Source organism: Rhinolophus hipposideros, assembly GCF_964194185.1.
Source record: "Rhinolophus hipposideros genome assembly, chromosome: 8".
NCBI lineage: Eukaryota > Metazoa > Chordata > Mammalia > Chiroptera > Rhinolophidae > Rhinolophus > Rhinolophus hipposideros.
Window position 1 is genome coordinate 49,218,203 of NC_138054.1, and position 18,965 is coordinate 49,237,167.

Genomic DNA, 18,965 nt, shown 5'->3' on the forward strand with positions numbered 1-18,965 from the left:
CACCCACTATTTTGGGCATTGTAACAAGCCTAATGTCCATCACACCCATTCCCCAACAGTGTCATGGCAAAAGTAAATACAGCCTAAACGTTGAAAAAATGAATAAATAAACTAACAAACAAACAAATAAATGACCAAATGAACTGAATAGATGGTTACACATGCCTTTGATTAATAAAAATGGAAAAAACAAATAAATGTTGTTAATAATTTGAAATTCCAACTCTTTCTAAGTATCAGTCCATGGGGAACTCTTAGTAGACAAAAAGAAATTGAAAATAAGCAAACAAAGTAACTTTTAAAGATTTTTCTATCCCTAAAATTCAGTGTTTTTTTCTTATCCCAGAGGCGGCCCATTACACTCATCACATTCTGTTCCTCTAAAGGAGCAGGAGTTCATTGCCATCACAAAGGCCAGGATATGGACAATAGTCTGAAATATAAGTAAGTCTTAGGGTAAGTCAACTAAAGTGCTCTTCTGAGCATTATCTGAAGAATTCTCAGCATTTCTCCGCCTTGTTTACCAGGTCCATTAGGATTCTAAATCATTCTGTCTTCACGAATGGAAATTGTTTCTAAACTCTCTTCAAAACTCTAGAATGAACCAAAAAAATTGTTACAGTGTGATCCTCGAGATTTCAAATTCCTGACCATTATAAGGAGTGAACAGACTCAATGAAATAGAGCAGAAATCCACTACCATACATTTTTGCCCTTTTTTTCCACAAAAATTCAAGTGAATTTAAAAAGAACCAAAATAAGATACGTGATACCTTGACCCAAGCCAAGTAATCAAATCCACAAAAGCAGTTTAAAATTGTGTAAGCAAAGAGAATCATTTTAGAAAGTACCACAAACCTCCATTACCTGAAATGAGGTCGAGTGTTTTTTTACTTTCTTATATTCTTAAAATATTAATTTATTTTTAAATATAACCCTGGAGCTTCCTTCAAAATACCCTCTCCACGAAGAGGGGGAGAGAGAGGTATTTATTTATAGTGCCCCTTTAAAGTTTAACAAAAGAAGAATTCAAATGGAGTTACCTTCCCTCTGCAAAAGTCTTTTTGCGAACGTGTAACAGGATCTTACTACAGTCACTAGGTCTGCTCTCCACACAAAGAAAAGCTGGAAAACATTTGCGTTATGCTTCTGGAGTTAAAAATGAAGAAGCCTTTTCCTTTCCATCAGTTCTTTTTTATTAATAAGGTGGCCACACTAAGCCAGAAATTATAACCATCTGCTTTAGCCATTAAATGCAGATTCAAAGGCCTAATGATAAAGTGACCTCTTTATTAATAACAGAAAGCGACAAGTGGCATTTTCTCAGAGCACGCAAGGAAATAAATCAATCCATAAGCTCAAGTTGATGGTCCACCTCAGCAAGATCGCCTCTGAAGTTTTCTCTGTCGCGTTCATGGTTTCGACAGCGAGGTCGAAACAAAGTGGGAACTCTGACAGTCCCTTTCCCGTGAGTTTTCTTTCCCTCTGCTATTGATGAGATGCCAGTCACCACCTCACATAATTTGAAGACACTATTTTTTATTTTTCCCCATCACAAAAGAATCATCATACACTCCATCTAACCAATGAGGAGACACATGGGACTTATTTCCTACAGTGATTATGTCTGAATCAAGGCCTGAAACAAAGGGTGTGGGGAAGCCACAGATCTGCAGGAAGAAACAATGATAGAATCAATGCAGCTGTATTTTAATATTTCAGTACTGTAGCCCCAGATTTTCCTTAATTCATGCATTAGAATTTTAATTATCAAGTTGCTAAATTATGGTGGCTTTCAGTTGAAGTGGGTTTTACCGACTCAACCTTGAAGGGCAGACAGAAGTTCTTTGTTGAGCCGCCAGACGCATGGAGACACCGGCATGGCAGTATCTCCGTCCCCTGCCTCAGATCCTTCTGGCAAGAAGCCTCCACCGCCACCTACAGCACAGGAATCTCTGGGAGATAAATCTCCCTGGCTCTTGTCCAAGGGTCTTTAGTACTGGAAGGACCAGAAAGACCTCCTTGCAAACCTCATCTTTCTCCTAACTCAGTCCATCGGTTTGAGCCCTGAAAAACAGTGAAAACACTGAGCTAGGTCACGAAGGCTGAGCAGTTCTTGGGTCAAATCCTTTGTCAAGGATGGGGAAATCACTTGTTTTCCACCACAGAGGGGTTTCTGTAAGTACCGTCTTCACTGCAAAGTTGAAATTCTCTAAAGACACATAACCCCAAAGCAAGCAGGCACTCAGCAGCACCTCTTGCCCCACTGCCTTGTTTCTTCTCTCCTGGGGTTCCCCTTATGATTTCCTCACTCCTGCCACACTGGAGAAGGCAGTCCCACCTACCAAAGTAGAAAAAGACTTCAGCAGGGCTAAGAGGGCAGAGGCAAGAACAATGGACTGAGGGTTCAACCAGAGACCCTTGAGAGTCCGCTTGAAGGGGACATCAGGGAACTCAGCCAGTCCATAGACTTACCAAAAAAAGCTTCCTTTTCTCCAACCATAACTAAACGTGCACCACAACAGGAGCATGAGACAGGCCACTCCCGTACCAGCCAAACCCCACAGATGCACCCTAGAGACTGACAGGTGCAGGTCTCATCTTCGGGTCGCCCCTCCTGGGCCTTGCTCTACAGTAACAAGGTATGTGACATTAGGAGTCTGACTTAACTTTTCAAGGCCTCACTAATCTTCCGCATGAAATAAGAGGGCAGGGCTAGGCCATGTCAAAAGTCTCTTGCAGCCTTGGCATTCTATAATTTTTAATGACTTCCTTTATCTGTTGCCTCAGTTTCCTCAAGCATAAAATCATGCTGTTGGGAGTAGATGCTTTTCAGGGTCCTTTCCAACACTGAGGCTCTATGATTCAGCTGATGAATCCAGATCACAAGCAAGGATTATTCTATTAATCTCAGTGGCCTTTTCTTTGCCAAATAATGATAGGAATGTGCTTCAGCTGAATGCCCCCATCCCAGCTACCAGTACATCTGGTTGGGAAACATACAGCTACTTCTATCCACCCGCTTGCCAACACGGAAATCTTCAAACAAAGACGGGATGATTAATAGCATCTTTAATAGGGCCCCCACCTTGACATTAAATCTTGGGCTGAGGTTATCAAAAACAGCAAACACACAAAGAACTTACTCACAGCCTTGAGAGCAAGCCAGAAAGAGAGCCAGAGACTGTGCAGGTGGCTGGAAGGAAAACTGACATGAATTACAAAGAAAAGGTGCATTGAGTTAATAGAATATAACTCTGGTATTGAGGGTGGGGGTTGAAAACAGATGTGAGGGGCAGTCCACCTCAGCACCATGAGAAACGAAAGCAAGAGCACAACTTTTCTCAGTCTCTCTCTCTCTCTCTCTCTCTCTCTCTCTCTCTCTCTCTCTCTCTCTCTCTCTCTCTCTCAGAAAGCATATGAAATTCACTGTGTTGGCCCAGGGGTGTGGATTGTGGTGCCCTTAGAATGACATTGTACAGCCAAAAGCTGATTAGACACAGCCCCTAAAAGTCAGTATTCCAGACGGAGTTTGAAGCTAAGGAATAGTGTGAAGGTGGGGGTGACAATTTTACACACTGGAGAGTGTTCTGTGCATAAAGACTGTAAGATCAAGTTCGACCTTCATGACCTTTTACAGTTATTAAGCTCCTAGACCAAATTCCTCGTCTTTAAAATGGATATGACAAATACCAGGGCATTTCAAATCATCAGAAAACACATTTTTAAAGTGTGTAAAACATATACAAGTATGGGGGCTACAGTAGACACTCCAAAAAACTGGAACTTATCAAGATGCGTGCAGGCATCAAAGATCAGAACACAGTGATGGGTGACTCCAGAGAGACAAACAGAAATCAAGAAAGGACAGGCAATGACAAACAAGAAAACATGGTGAGTCAAGGGCTGAAATCGCAGGCTACAAGAAATTCTTTAGCACCATCACTTTTAATCAATATCTATTGGTGTTAAGGTGGGAAAAGCAGATTGCCAGTTGAATGGTAAAATAGGACCCCATTTATGTTGAGAAAGAAGCAGAGAGAGAAGAAATAACATAAAACAAAGAGAGACGAGAGGCACATTCTAAATACTAAAAGTAGTTATCACTAGGTCTGAATTCGAGGTTATTTCAGGGGTTGTTTTTTTTTGTCTGTTGTTTTATCAATACGTGTATTTTCCAAATAGTTTTTACTATATAGAGAAATTTCAGTTTTTCTGATTTCAAACGTAATAAAAAATGCAGATTAAACATTTAATAACATGCATTGAGACGCTGTTATACTGGGAAACCTGAAGTCCTGTGGAAGCTCGTTGGCATTCTGAAATTAGGGCTGTGTTCTAATTATTCAAAAGTTGTTATCACCTACATGGAGAATCCCCGTTGGTCAAGAAGTGTATGTGGAGGGCTTGCTTAATTCAAAAACACAACTTTAAACATTTCAGGGGGAAAAAAGTTCCCAAAAGCCTCAGTCTCATTAGGGAACTAGACATGCTCACGTGAAATTATAACTTAGAATGTCGGGTGCCACCAGTAGGACAGTAAATTCAAGGAGGGTGATTTGAGCCAGGCCTTGGAGACCTGGGGAACTTCAGAAAGAGGGATAAAGTCACTTTCTATTGCAGAGATGATTTAATTAAAAAGAAGTTCCATTCTACCCACTCCGCCAGGTAACAGAGAATTCATTGTATTCTGAGGAATTGAAAATCTCACAAGAAGGCAGATTGCATGACCATTCATTTGCAATAGCTTCTTTAGGAAAGGGAATAATTAGAATCACACAGAAGGGCTGCTTGCTTTCATTCAATAGATAACTTTAACCAGACTTCCAAACCACACGAACCGCATTGAACAAGCACACTGCTTGCACTGGACTCCTATGGAGCCTAATTTTCACCTCGGCCCAACACTTCCTTCACTGTTATCAAGCGACGTAACTGCTTTCCATCTCTCATCCCCAGCCTCCAAGCACCTCAGAAGACTGTGAATTCCTTTTATTCTTTCATGTAGTCATCAAAATTTTTCAACACGTGCTATGTGCCAACAACAGAAAGATAAATAAGACAGCCCCACCCTCACAGACATCATAGTCTAGTGGCCATAACTGACTCATTAACAAATACCTCCAGCTCAGTGGCTGAGACATGCACAGTGTACCTAAGAGCAAGAAAGCAAGGATGTGTCTGACCAGCTTGAACCGAGGCCTTGGGGATTGGGCGGATGAAAGGGACAAAGGCAAGACCTGAGGTGAAAAGCAACACAGAGGGAACAGAAAACCACGTGGCCAGACCTTCAAGTACAAGTCAGAGTGGAAAGACACAACCAGAACAGGCAACACTGACCGAGGGCTTACTACATGTGAGGTCAACTTCACGTTCACGATAACCTGCTGAGGTAGGTTCCATCATCCTAATGTTACAGATGAGGAAACTGAGATCACATAGGTTAAGTAACGCGGGCAGTAAGAGAGGTAACACTCTGATAGGCTGCTGTTCCCTGAGGCTTGAAGGGTGAGCAGGGGCTGCTCTGAGAACCCCGTTAGTGCCATGCTAAGGAGCTTGGGCTTTTCCCATAGAAAATGAGGAGATTTTAAGCAAGGGAGTGACACAGTCAGCATTGTCTCAGGAAGTTATTCCAGCCAGGTGTGGGGGACTGATTTGAATTGTTAGGGAGACCAGTTAGGAAGCTATTGCAATATCCTGCTGAGTACTGCAGTTGCCTGATCTAATGGTGTAAGGAAGGAGTACAGGGAACAGATTCAAGATGTATTTGTTGGGAGACAATCCTCTGTGGGTCTCTTGAGTTGCTATACATATTGTGGGCAAACCACTGGCTGCCCTTGGTTCCCATTTATCTTTTCAAGGGTATGTATGTGAAAAACAGCCTTGGAAGACATGGCTTTCCTCTGGAGCAAAGGGAAAGCATGCTTAAGCCCAATATAAAAGATTTGGGTTTCCTAAGCTCAGGTTCCTCTACTGTAACACAACGCACTGCATGCGTAGGTACCATCTGGCTCTCCTCATGACACCCTAAGGGAATTGGCGCAAGAAAATGGTGACACTCTGGCTACTGCGATTGCTGTGAGTAATGAATTCCTTTGTCTCTAACCTAGGAGTCTCATGTCTTCTGCCAGCATCCGTGAAACTGTGACAGGCTAACTAATTTATTTGCACGTAGAGTAAAATCTCAAATCCCTCCCAGTTCTAAGGATTTATTTAAGAGGGAAAACCAGCAGGATTGGTGAGTGGCTAAATGTAGAAGGGAAGAAAGAAAAAGGAATCAGTGATTATTTCTGGTGTCTTAGCTTGGATGAAGGAGAGAGCACAGTAGAGTCACCAACTAAGATAAAATATGTAAGAGGTACAAGGTTGGGACATAGGAGGTCCTGGGGATTAGACGATACATTCATTTGAGAGGCTTTGGAGTCATCCATGTGGACCTATCCAGCAAAGAGCTAAATACTGGAGTCAAAAGGGTTAAAGATATAGACATGGGGTCGGTAGCATCAGGGGGTAGCTGAAACCACGAGAGTGCGTAAAATCCTCTGTCAAACATATAAAAAGACTGTTGGACCCTCAGTGAGCCAAGGGCAGAGCATTCAAAGGAACTATCCTTAAACACTTAGTGCCGAGCAAAGGGCTTGACACAATGTATACGCTAAATAAATGTCTGTTAAATGAATGGCCAAGTCCACATGGCTGCTGAGACGTGAAGGCCCTCCACACGCCTCCTCCCTATCCAGGTGGGTGCTCGGTCTCGCCCTCCTCCCATCCTCATGGAGAAGACCAAGCTGATCCAGAAGGTGACGTCGGCTGAGCAGGTTGAGAGCTACAACCCCACGGTCACCTGCATGAAGTCCATGACAGAGCAGGGCACCGAGCTCTCAGTGGCCAGCAAGAACGTGGTAGGGGACCACAGGTCTTCCTGGAGGGTCATATAGAGCATGGAGCCGAACACCAACACCGCAGACAAGGAGTTGCAGCAGATTGGGAGAGAGTGCAGTCGGAACTGAGTTCCGTCTGCACCACCATCCTGGAATTGTTGGATAAGGATTTAATAGCCAATGCCACTAATGCAGAGAGTAAGGTCTGCTATCTAAAAATGAAGGTAACTTGCTGAAGCTGCATGTGGTGATGATCTTAAACAAACCATAGATAATTCCCATGGAGCTGACCAAGAGACTTCTGATAGAAGCAAGAAAGAGATGCAATCCACACACCCATTTCGTCAGGGGCTGGCTCTTAACTTTTCTGTATTTTACCATGAGATCCTTAATAACCCAGCGCTTGTCTGCACACTGGCTAAAACAGCTTTTGATGAGGCCATTGCAGAACTTGATACACTGAATGAAGACTTACAGACAGCACTCTCATCGGGCAGTTCCTTCCTTAGACACAACCTAACATTATGGACATGAGACAGTGCAGAAGAATGTGATGCGGCAGAAGGGGCAGAAAACTCACGGCATATAGGACGTCATCCTTCTTCCCCTCAAGAAACCGTCTTACACATCTCCATTCCTTGTTCCATTTGGATTGCCTATAGCAAAGAAACCCATTCATGTGTATGGAATCAACTGTTTATAGTCTTTTCACATTGCAGCTTTGGGAAAACTCCATTTCTTGATTTGTGTTTGTCTTGGCCTTCCTGGTGTGCAGTTACTGCTGTAGAAAAGTATTAATAGCTTCATTTCATATAAACATAAGTAATTTCCCAAATACTTATGTAGAGAACTAAAAATGTATCTGGTATTTAAGTAATCTGAACCAGTTCTGCAAGTAACTGTGTTTCGTATTACTGTGAAGATAGGAAAATGCAGCTCATTACAATTTTTAAAAGTGTTCTACATAACTTTTTAATTTCTGCATTCCCTCCCTTACTCTTCTTTGGGGGTTTCCTTTCAGGAAGCAACTTTTCCAGGTTCTTAATGTATTTCTTTTTGGTAGGAAACCAGGAGTATTTGATTGAATGGAAAAGCATTTGACATTTCTAGGCTGGGAGTCACAAATTGAAACACTTCCTGTATCATATAGGATGGACGTCATGTGTATCTGTGACAACAGGGATTCTCCTTACTCTTCATTTGCTGCTGTTTCAGTTGACAACGTCTCTTCCCAATACAAATTCACTTACACCTCCTTCCTTTGTAGTTCTGTTATTCACTTTACTAAGTAATAGCAATGGCATGTTGCTGCCAGAATACAAGCATTGCTTTTTGGCAAATTAAAGTGCATGTCACTTCTTAATCCACTATAATAGAAAGGGGAAATAAGTTAAAGTACACAAGTCCAAGTCTAATACTTAAGTACTTTTCCGTGCAGATTCATGCACACCCATGCAGAGGGTGTCCAGTTTGTCTAGTGATTGTTATTTGGAGATTTGGATACTACTCTGTGTTGCTAATCATTGGCTGTAGTCCCCAAAAAGAAGCCTTGTGAAAATGTTATGCCTTGTGTAACAGCAGACTAACATAAAATAAAATTACATTTTATAAACCAAAACAAAACCAAAAAAACAAAAGGCTAAAACCACACCTAGAATTAGTTATAGTCTTTGTTTAAAGTTGCTTCAACAATTACCTATGTAATGCTAATCTAGATGTTCTCAAATACAGTGTCTAAATTTGTTTGACATGAAATACAACCAGTTTCATATGCAAACAATTACAAATCTATCATTCTCTCATGGGCAATGTTCTGTGCAGAAGCAGAACACATTTCTAAGACTCGTAATTTCATGTTCATTAAAAGCAGTACTGTTGCTTTTCTTATTGGAGCAAAGTTCCATTTTACCCAACGGATCATTTCTTCATTCATTCGTTTGAAAAAAATACTTACAGAGGACCTACTATGTTGAAAGAACTGCACTGAGATCTGTAAGGTACCTAAAAAGTATAAAATTCCCACTTTAAAGGAATTTACAAAAGCAGAGTAGGGACAAATAAGCAAGACCAGCATTTAGTTCCTAGATCCATGTTTAGCAATTTTATGACCTTTACTTAACATTTATAACCTTTAGTTTCCTCAACTATGGAAGAGGGATAATAAAAAAAATCTATCTCATAAGTGGTGATGAGAATTACATTGTGTAATACTTGTAGAGCGCCTGGCATATAAGCACTCCCTTCAAAAGTGGTAGCTAGTATTATTACCATTATCATGAGCCAGTTGGGGAAGAAGTACTCAGGGGAAAGTCACTCACTGAGGGACACTGAAGAAAGAATAAATGCCACTGAAGTGGTCTAAAGCACTAGAAATACAGAACTTTAGAAGCCTGGTGAAAACACTAATAGTTTACACTACTGAATCCCTACTGTGTTTTAACTTATATAAACCATCCCAACAAACCTATAGATAAGTTAAGTAGTATTATTTCCATTTTCCAGATTAGAAAACTGACACCCAGACAAGTGAATAATTTGCCCAAGGTCCCCCAGCAGAAATTGATGGATCAGGAAGTAAACCCAGGTTCTTTGGCTTCAGAATCAATGCCAAACTGCTTCCTCAAGGAGAAAAAGAATGCATTTTTTATGATTTATATTTTTAAAGGGGAAAAAAACAGGATCTTTGGCAGAATTTACCTTCAACCTACAATTACTCTTCTATCTGTATTGAAACATTATTCATAAATATCTAAACAGACAAGTAGACTTTTCTAGGTTGGCTGGGATCCTATTTCACAGATTCTGCAAATTGAGTAAGGAAGATTTAATGTCTCATATTGCACACCCTGTAAGGCAAAAATCACAGTGCATCACGGACTGACCAATGAAATCCAAACTGACTCAAAATTGAGGGGTGTGGGGCTTTAAGCTCTGAGGTACCTTTATGAAATAAAATGACTCCATTGACTAGCCCTCACTTCTTACTGATCTGTTGGCTGTTCATAAACACTTCCTTAGGGTTGAATATACCCTCCTCCCAGATGCTCAGCATTCACCCCACCCCATTTCCATGTGAATAAGGTAACAGACTGCTAAGATACACAGCCACTGTGTTGGGTCATCTTGAACTTCAACCAAGTTTTTTGTTCTTGTGTTGTTGTTGTTTCCTTTTCAAAGACAGTGGAGGTGAAATACCCTAGATATCCAAGCACTGAATGATAGCTAAATAAACTATGTAGGATATTACCCAGTATAATATCACACAGATATAAAAGACAATATTTATAAAGACTTGGAAAAAATAATATCTTCATGTTAAGCAAAAAAAGTTTGATACAAAATGGTATATACATTTATGGAATTTAAAAGAATGTATGCAGAGGGCAAAAGAGGCTGAAAGGTAATATACCAAAATGTTGAAAGTGATTCTTTATGTGTGTAATATGAGCCTAAGGGAGATTAAATAGTTTTTCACTTTCTCAATATTCCTCTATTTTCTTTGATGGATATGTATTATTTTAACTACACTTTTTAGTGCAGTAAACTAACTTAAAAATGACAACAGAAACAAAAGAGGGAATAACGGCGAGAGATGGAGACCAGAAGAAGAGGTCATGGAGTCCACCTAATACTCTGTCTCTACGCGACCCTTTCAGAGCTCTTTGCTGAAAGTATTAATCTCTTCCAAGACCTATACTTCTTTTTTTGTTTGTTTTTTAGAAATGGAGAAGACTTATTAAAGTAAGAGGAGGGTCGGCTGGGCAGAGTCTGCTGGAAACTACTGCCGATCTATACTTCTTATATTTCTTAAATGTTTGGAATATTTGTTGGATAGATAGATGATAGATAGACAGACAGACAGATAGAAAGATAGAAAGAGATTGATAGACAGACAGACAGTCTTTTACCAAAAACATTCCAGAATAGCTCCTCTTAAAAACAGTCAAGACTTGTCTTCCCTATCCACATCAGCTCTCTCCTCTCTAATCAACCGTTTTTAAACCAGTAAGGGTAACTCAATCACAAGCACCCTAGACATACAGATTCGACCTTTGAAACTCTAAATGGATGGTTCAGGTCATCGATTAATGTATGACCTCGTCACCATACAAACGTGACAGGAGAGCACCTTCCGTGCATGCACACTGTCTTCTAGCAGCCACAACAATTATCAACATAAATATCAATACGATAAAACTAATGCTGCTTTTCAGAAAAGCTTATCCAAATTTAACTTTGTTGAGAGGGGGGAAAAAAGAAAAACTTACCCTGCTGGCCGGAAATTACTGAGTGGAGTCTGATGAAATGAGTAGAATAGCTATACAAACTACATAATGAACTTTCGCGGCTGTTTACATCTGGGAATGGGCATCACGTACACATTACCACATATGTAATCCTCTAACCACTTTCAAAACACCAGTCATAACACAACCCCAAAAAGAATAATAGCATGCACATTTTTTTAAAAAAGAACACAATTATTGGAAGAGCTTTGGGAAATTAATGCAGCCCTACTCTGGCGGTCAAATTCATGTGCAGTTTAAAAGGAAAACAAATCTGACATACTGAACATTTGTCATATGGCTCTCACTGACAGAGCAAGGAGCATTTCAAAGCAGAATGGAAATTGGAGTTCAGTGGGAAGTACAAATGCTTGACTACCTTTCTTTGAGCGGAGCAGAAACATTCTATTAGTTCCCTGCTGCTTTGGCCAAGAGAAGCCTAGTTTGCCCTGCCACTCACCCAGGATAGAGCTCCAGATTGATGCTGGATAACAAAAAATTCAAACACGCTCACATACTTCATCACTGTAAGAGGTACCTCTACATAGTTGTCAGCCCTTTAGCAGTATCAAGTCAACAGGCCCACAAGCTTTTTATAAAATAAACACGAATGAATTGGGAGACAAAGAGGAGAAATAGGAGGGAGGCATTTTAAAAGGTGGAAAGTCAAGTGTATCAGTGATTACTAAGGAACACGGGGGTGTTTTTGTTTGGCTGTGGAGCAGCCACCTTCAGAATTTTAAGCTCTTTAAACAAGGCATCGGTGATTTTAAGAAATTAATTGCAGATGTGATCTGTTCCAACCGCAGAAATTCTGCAGTAAGACATCATGGAGCTGAGGAAAACCTACAGTGCCCGTTCTTTCCTATTTTGTAATCTCAGGACGTGGGTAACATACCTTGGATTATCTTAGAGGTCTTTTTATATTCATTTACTCGAAGTTACCCCTGATTATGAAATCCTAAGAAACTGGGTGTAGGAGAATTTTTTTGATCGTAGCTTTCCTTCCCTCCTTGTATCTTGATCACATAGCCTTCCAACATCAATAGACTCTTTTTGTCATTCATAAAGTTGGCTTTCCCACTGGTTCAGATAAGAAGGTCCTAAAAACCATTCAGGACTTGTCTCTTTTCTGCAAACTGTCTCAAAGGCTTAAAATAGCCTTCAGATACGACAATGAGGATGAATCATGGATGGGGTATGGTTTAGAGGCTTAAGGCTTAGAACGCAGACCTGAGTTCAAATCCTGACTTTGTCTGTCAAGCTGTGTGACCTTGAGTAAATTCCTTAAGCCCACGATGGTTCTGCTCCCAATGGAGTTGTTGGGAGGATGGAACGTGATAATTTGCAAAAAGCAGATCTGCTAATGATGACTAAAGAAGAAACCAAAAGTGTTTTCAACTTCAGTCACTCACAAATAACAGTTGCTATGGGGCTAGTACCAGCTTTACTGTTACCTAAAGTATGTGATGGATTAGCCACTCCTAGGCTGTGCTTCCTTAGCGATAAAATGAGAGCACAACCTCAATGAAGCCCTAAGTTTTAAGATCTGAATACGTCCTTAGAAAAGTGCAATCCTAATTGCCATACACAGCCTATCTTACTAAGCAAAGCAGGTGCCTTTTCACGACCGAATCACACTCTCTTTCCATCTCCTTGTCCCACCTTAGGTATATTTTACTACACTGTGAGTTCCTCAAAGGGAGGGGCTGTCTTCTATGCTTTCTACCCATCGTACTCATAACAATATCTGGCACATAACACGTGACCTAAAACTGTGGAATGAATTAGTGACTGAATCATCTTAGTAAACACCCGCAGGCATAGGGCTTTTGTACATAGTAGGTATCAAAATATGTTTGTTGAATGAATGGATTTGAGTAAAACTAGGAGTGCCTTTGTAGGCGGGACTTTTTACTCCTTTCTGAAGCCCCTGGGCCTAGGAGAGAGCCTGGCACGGAAAAGAAAGCAGGATCAACTAATCTTTTTGCTCTGGAGACATGTCAACTGAGATTAAAACAATTGGCCTATTCGAAAATAAGTAATTGGTGACTGCGTGTGTATTCCAGTTTCATAAGGCCTTCTTTGTGCCTGGCACTGTAGTAGATACTTGAGATTATGTTTTCTCAAAAGCCCCGGTAGTGAGAGATGATTGACATCATTTTTAAAATAAATAAGCAATGGCTCAGTGAGATTAAGTCACTTGCCCAAAATTACAAAGCCAATAAATAACAGAGTTGTGACTCAAACTCAGGCTTCTGGAGACTCTTTCCATCATGCAAGGCTAGGAGGGAAAAACACCAAAATACATGGGACTGGTTTATGTGAAGTTATATGGATTCAGCGAAGAAAGAAGGTGAAATCAACTAGTGGGTCAGGCTTATGGAGAGACACTAACCAGTCGGGGCCACCTGCCTCAATGATTGACCCATGTACTTGCTGTCTGCAACCATGTCCAGCAAGACTAGAAAGAAAGAAATGTTGATCAGAGTTGTGTTCCTAACAGGAATGTCTACCTAGGCTAGTGGCTGTGGCAAATGGCAATGCCAGCCTGATTCCTTCTCTTCAGTATGCCCAGCCCATCAAAAGGCCTCCGCCTCGGATTTCAGAGCCAGCGGTCCATCTCCCACGTGCTCTTAGAGACCATACACATAGCTCAAGCACTCACACATGGAAAGACTATCCACATTTTCCAGAGAGCTGGAAGGGAGGAGAACAGATCTTGGAGAAAGAACTTTAATGTCCCTTGGTTTTGGAAAAATCAACTCAGGAGCAAGTCTAAATCACTGTGTTCTTCATAGAAACAAACAAAAAAGAGATAACATTCATTTTAAGGCCTAAGAGCAAGATAGTTGCCATAAAAAAATATGTCATTTGAAGTTTTTCAGTCTTGTTAAGATTCAGCATGTGAACAGTAGTACCCATCTACGATTAGAGGGAAAACTAATTTAATGAAATCAAAGATGTTTGAAAGATCTTCTAGTCTTAATAGTAACATCCAATAAAAACCCAGAATCTTATACATCAGTACGTTAGGGTGACAAGCGCTTAACAGCCTGACCAGAGTGGTGAGGACAAAAGCTATACAGGGTGTTAGACAAAAAATGTTTAAAGACCATTCTTTTGCCTTCTCTCTTCTTGGCTTGCTCGTTTCTGGACATATCTGGTTTGTCACCAATAAAATCCCAAGAGTGGTCTGGCTAGCACATACTCAGAAAAGACAGCAGCAGCAAAAAGCCTTGTACTCAAGTGTTTCATTTCACTTATGCTCATAATCGAAGCAATTAAATGCTTTCACTAATTATCCCTGCCTCAACCCAACACCATATTTAAGTGGATTAATAATAGAACAGTTAACTTTTTTTTTTTGGAAGAATGTTATGGTTTTATTAAAACACAGTTTGCACACAAGCTGTCTATTCATTTTCTTCACTGCGCAGCCGGGCATTGGGATTGGTGACTCTGATGGCCAGCTGGGCTGCTCTTTCCACAATGGCTTTACGGTTCTTTGAGGAGACGTTGTGAGCAATTTCAGCACAGTAAGATTCGTTGCACATCAGCAGCACTTCAAGCTCCTTGACGTTGTGGACCAGGAACTTCCGAAAGCCACTGGGCAGCACGTGCTTTGTTTTCTTGTTACTCCCATAACCAATGTTGGGCATCAAGATCTGGCCCTTGAATCTTCTGCGCACCCTGTTGTCAATGCTTCTGGGTTTCCGCCAGTTACGCTTAATTTTGACATATCGGTCTGACTGGTACCGGATAAACTTCTTGGTCCTCTTTCTGACGATTTTGGGCTTCACGAGTGGTCTAAGGGCAGCCATGATACCGAGTAGAAGATGAACGCCACCTCAAACAGTTACCTTTTATTAAGAGCCTCTTGTCTGCCCAGAGCTGCATTCAGTGCTTTAAATACAGTCTGTTTTGCCATAACAGAAAATACAAGTTCCCAAAAAATCACTATGCTGTGCAAAACCATGCAATAAAAAACCATAGGGCTTATGAGCAAATGGGATTGAGGCCTATCAATCAAAAACTTCTTTAGTAACTAATAAAAAATAATATTGAATGCCATTTATAATTTGAAAAATAGTCACCAGACGTAAAGTACAGCATAGGGAATACAGTCAATAATACTATAATAACTACATACAGTGTCAGATGGGTAATAGACTTATTGGGGGGATCACTTTGTGAGGTATATAAATGTCTAATCCCTACGTAGTTTTGTCTACCTGAAACTAAGAAAAAACAAAAAACTTCATCAGTGACACAAAATGAAAGACAGGAATCTAAAAACGGTAGCATGGTTTTACATACTCGTATGTTAAACGGTTAAAACATACGTACATAATAAATGGGGTGCTTTACCTTGAAAAGAATCTGCAGTTGGCGTGTAGAGTGGGTGTCGGAGGGTTGCAGTGTGTGTGTTACTGAGTAGTGAGAGGAGGGCCACGGGAAATCAGGCAGAAAACTGTAACACCTGATGTGGATGTGTGTCGCTCTAACACACATGGCAAACTGTGGTAGTAGGTAGGTGCCTGAGGCATGTGTGCTCTGCATATTCCCATGTAGCTCGCTTCAGCTGGGTGGTTTTCTGAGTTCACCTAGCATTTCTCATGGATAACATCGATCATAAGCAAATGCAAAATTAGTGTCTTCCTCACATTATTCCCTCATATAGCAATCAGGCTGAAAGAAACTTGTACTTTTAAAACAAGTGTTGTAGCAGAAATGACTGTACTTTATCTCATCGAACCCTAAGAATGCTGAAAGATACATACCATTAACTCTACTTCCCAGAAAACTATTACTCTGTAAGAGTAATAGTTGCACTGGAATGATTAATAACATCTACTACATGTTCATGGTTTGATGGGTCAGCCAAAATATTTCTTGCACAGAACTTAATTTTTGAACAATGAAGGCATGGTCGAAAGTTAATACACCAGCTCGTGTGCCCGTGCCAACGGTTAGAGGACGAAATGTTTCTCTAAGTGCAACAACAAACATCCAGAGAATGGTGTGGCGTGAAGTAATTGCACATTCCACGTTTACTTCAAATACTTTTTGCGAATTTCTTCAGGGATTATTGCAGAAATAAGATGAAGATAATCTGGAGGAAGTGTGGTTTGTGTTGGACAATGTAAGCCTCCCCACAATCCAGGAAGTACGTGATCTTGTTGGTCAGACAAGACACGCTTTATTATTTCTACCACCATACTCTCCAATGATGAACCCCACTGAAGAAGTTTTTTCAAAAATTAAGTTTTGCACAAGAAATATTTTGGCTGATCCAAACCATGGACATGTAGTAGATGTTATTAATCATTCCATTGCAACTATTACTCCTACAGATTGTCATAATTATTTTATGAATATGTATATGAAATTACCATGAGCAGCGGCAGGAGAACCGTTATAAATGAAGCTATAAGTAAATAAGTATTTCTGATGTTAACTATAAGTATTTTATGTTTATTATTAAATACATGCAATAAAATATTTAATTTTAACAATAACTTACCATTGGATTTATTTTTATTACAAAGATTAAGAAGACATTTTTGTGGAAAAATTTGATCTGCAACAGGGTGAATTTGATTTGCAAAAGGGTGAATTTAATTTGCAAAAAGGTGAATCTGACTTGCAAAAGGCTGAATTTGGAGTGCAAAACCTGTAGGAGGTATCTTAACTCCTCCTAGGTCTAAAAGCAAATTCTCTGTCTCCTCTACTCCTGCTGTATTTGTGTGCTCTACAGTGAAGTGAAGTTCAATGGGAATATATATGCCCATAGCAACATCATGGCCCTTAACTCAAGCAATAAGCCATGCACTCAAAGATAATTAAGCCTCTTAAGCATTGAGGTGGGGGCAGGGGGTGAATCTCTAAACTTACTGCTGTGAAACTCACCAGTCAGATTCAAGAGGATTTTAGCAGATTTCATGGAGCCTATAGGTTCACTTTCTGGAAGCCCCTTTTACCATTTTAACAATCTCCCATCTGGGGAGTTTGTGTTCAAGTTCATCGTTGAGGGAGAAAAAAACTGTCTTACTCCATAAAATGACTGTTATAAATGAAAGTCTGACCCAGTCACTCTTGTCCTTAGAACCCTCCCGTGGTTCCTCACTACCCTTCAGATCAAATCCAAGCTCCCTGGCTGTGCTGCTAAGGCTCTCCCTGGTCTGTCCCCAGATTACATCTCAAGCAGCACCTCTGACTGGTTGCCCATCCCACACTGGACGCTCTGGAGAGAACAAATTACTTTGTTTCCTCACTTCCAGGCCGTATACATTAGTCTTTCTGCCTAGAATCCTCTTCACATCACCCACCAACCACCCTGAGTCCAACTATTCAATGCCTATTCCATTTCCAAATTTCAGCTGCAATGCCCCTTCCTCCTGGAAGCCTTCTGTGGTACTGCCCCCATAGCTGGATTAGGAGGAGTCTCTCACAGGTGCTCCCATAGCTCACGGCACCTTCCCTATCACCACTGCTAGCCCACTTTACTAGAATTACTCCTATTTTTCCAATTCCCCCACAAGATAAAGCTCTGTAAAAGCAGGGATAGCATCTAGCTTGTTAAATGGGGGTTAAAAATGAACGCACGCATTTGCATAACATAACGTGAAAGAGCTTTCATATGCATCATCTCATGTGACCCACACATGCCATTTTATGAAATAAATGGGGAATCAAGCCTAAGATCAAAGAGAGCAAATGCACTAGACATTGCCACGTAACTAGTAAAAGGCGGAACATTCATTCATTCATTCATCCATTCATTCAACCAAGTTGTAGCAACTATTATGTTCTAGGCACTGGGTACGTAGCAATGACCAAATCAGACAGAAAACCCATCTTTCTGGGGCTCATATTCTAGTGGTGGAATGACAAACAACAAACCAAACAAATAAATATGATATACGGTACATCAGTCTATCAGTTTATCAGCTGGTGATGATACCATGAAAAAAAATAAAGCAAGGGAAGGCGATAGGTAGGGCCTCCCTGAAATGATACGGTATCCTTGGAACAAAGACCTGGAAGAGGTGAGAGAGTGGCCCAGGCTGATAGCTGGCCTCCAGGCAGAGGCAATAAAAACTGCCAAGGTACTGAAGCAGGAGTAGGCCTGGCAAGTTCAAGGAAAAGCAAGGAAGATGGTGCAGCTAGGGGGAGAGAACTACATCTCCAATCTGGAAGGTGAGAATACTAAGAGCTGTTATTTCCTGAGCACCTACGATGAACAAGAAAGACAGATCCCTTGTCCTTAAAGAATTTACAATCTTGCCAAATGCTAGAATCAAATCACACCCTCTGAAATACAACATCAACATACAGATCAATTCATTCCTTAGCCTCGCAGAAGGATGATGAGCCCTGGAAAACTGCTTTGTCAGACCTTCCACAGAATGAAGAAAGAGGTGGTGAAAGTTGGCCCCATCAGTAATTTTCGTGTTGGCTTCCTTGGGAAGAATAAGACATCTTCGGTACCTAAACAGTGCCAGCAGCCACATCACAGGGGTTTGTGAATTGTGGCTTTCTGATCAAACATAGGAAATTAACACAAAAATGTTTTAAAATGTATTATTGCTAAGGAAATTACATACTAAAGACAAAGTTTCCCTATTACTTCAGGTAATGAAAACAAAAATAAGGATTTATAAGCTTCCCAGCACCGACCTAAATTTGCTGTGCATTATTTTTCAACATTTCTTTCTACTTTAGAAAAACCACTACTAATTGCATTCACATTACACAGTATCAACCAAACCTGGATTTGGGTTTCTTCCAAGAC

The 18,965-nt window shown here is 40.6% G+C and overlaps 2 protein-coding genes and 1 pseudogene across 3 annotated transcripts in view; 1 reads left to right on the forward strand and 2 right to left on the reverse strand.

The window, feature by feature from the left end:
• Nucleotides 1–18,965, reverse strand: part of ROR1 (receptor tyrosine kinase like orphan receptor 1) — a 379,097-nt gene that overhangs the window by 304,178 nt on the left and 55,954 nt on the right. The window lies entirely within an intron of this gene.
• Nucleotides 3,796–7,584, forward strand: LOC308500919 (14-3-3 protein theta-like; annotated as a pseudogene). The gene is made up of 2 exons: nt 3,796–3,894; nt 6,741–7,584. The product of its transcript is annotated as a 14-3-3 protein theta-like (transcript).
• LOC308500773 (large ribosomal subunit protein eL32-like) lies at nt 14,543–17,909 on the reverse strand. The gene has a single exon (XM_081056096.1). The coding sequence runs from the start codon at nt 14,989–14,991 to the stop codon at nt 14,584–14,586; it is 408 nt and encodes a 135-aa protein (XP_080912222.1). The 5' UTR covers nt 14,992–17,909; the 3' UTR covers nt 14,543–14,583.

What these genes read in the sequence shown, in the direction of transcription:
- LOC308500773 (XM_081056096.1), bottom strand. Translation starts at nt 14,991, where the DNA reads ATGGCTGCCCTTAGACCACTCGTGAAGCCCAAAATCGTCAGAAAGAGG.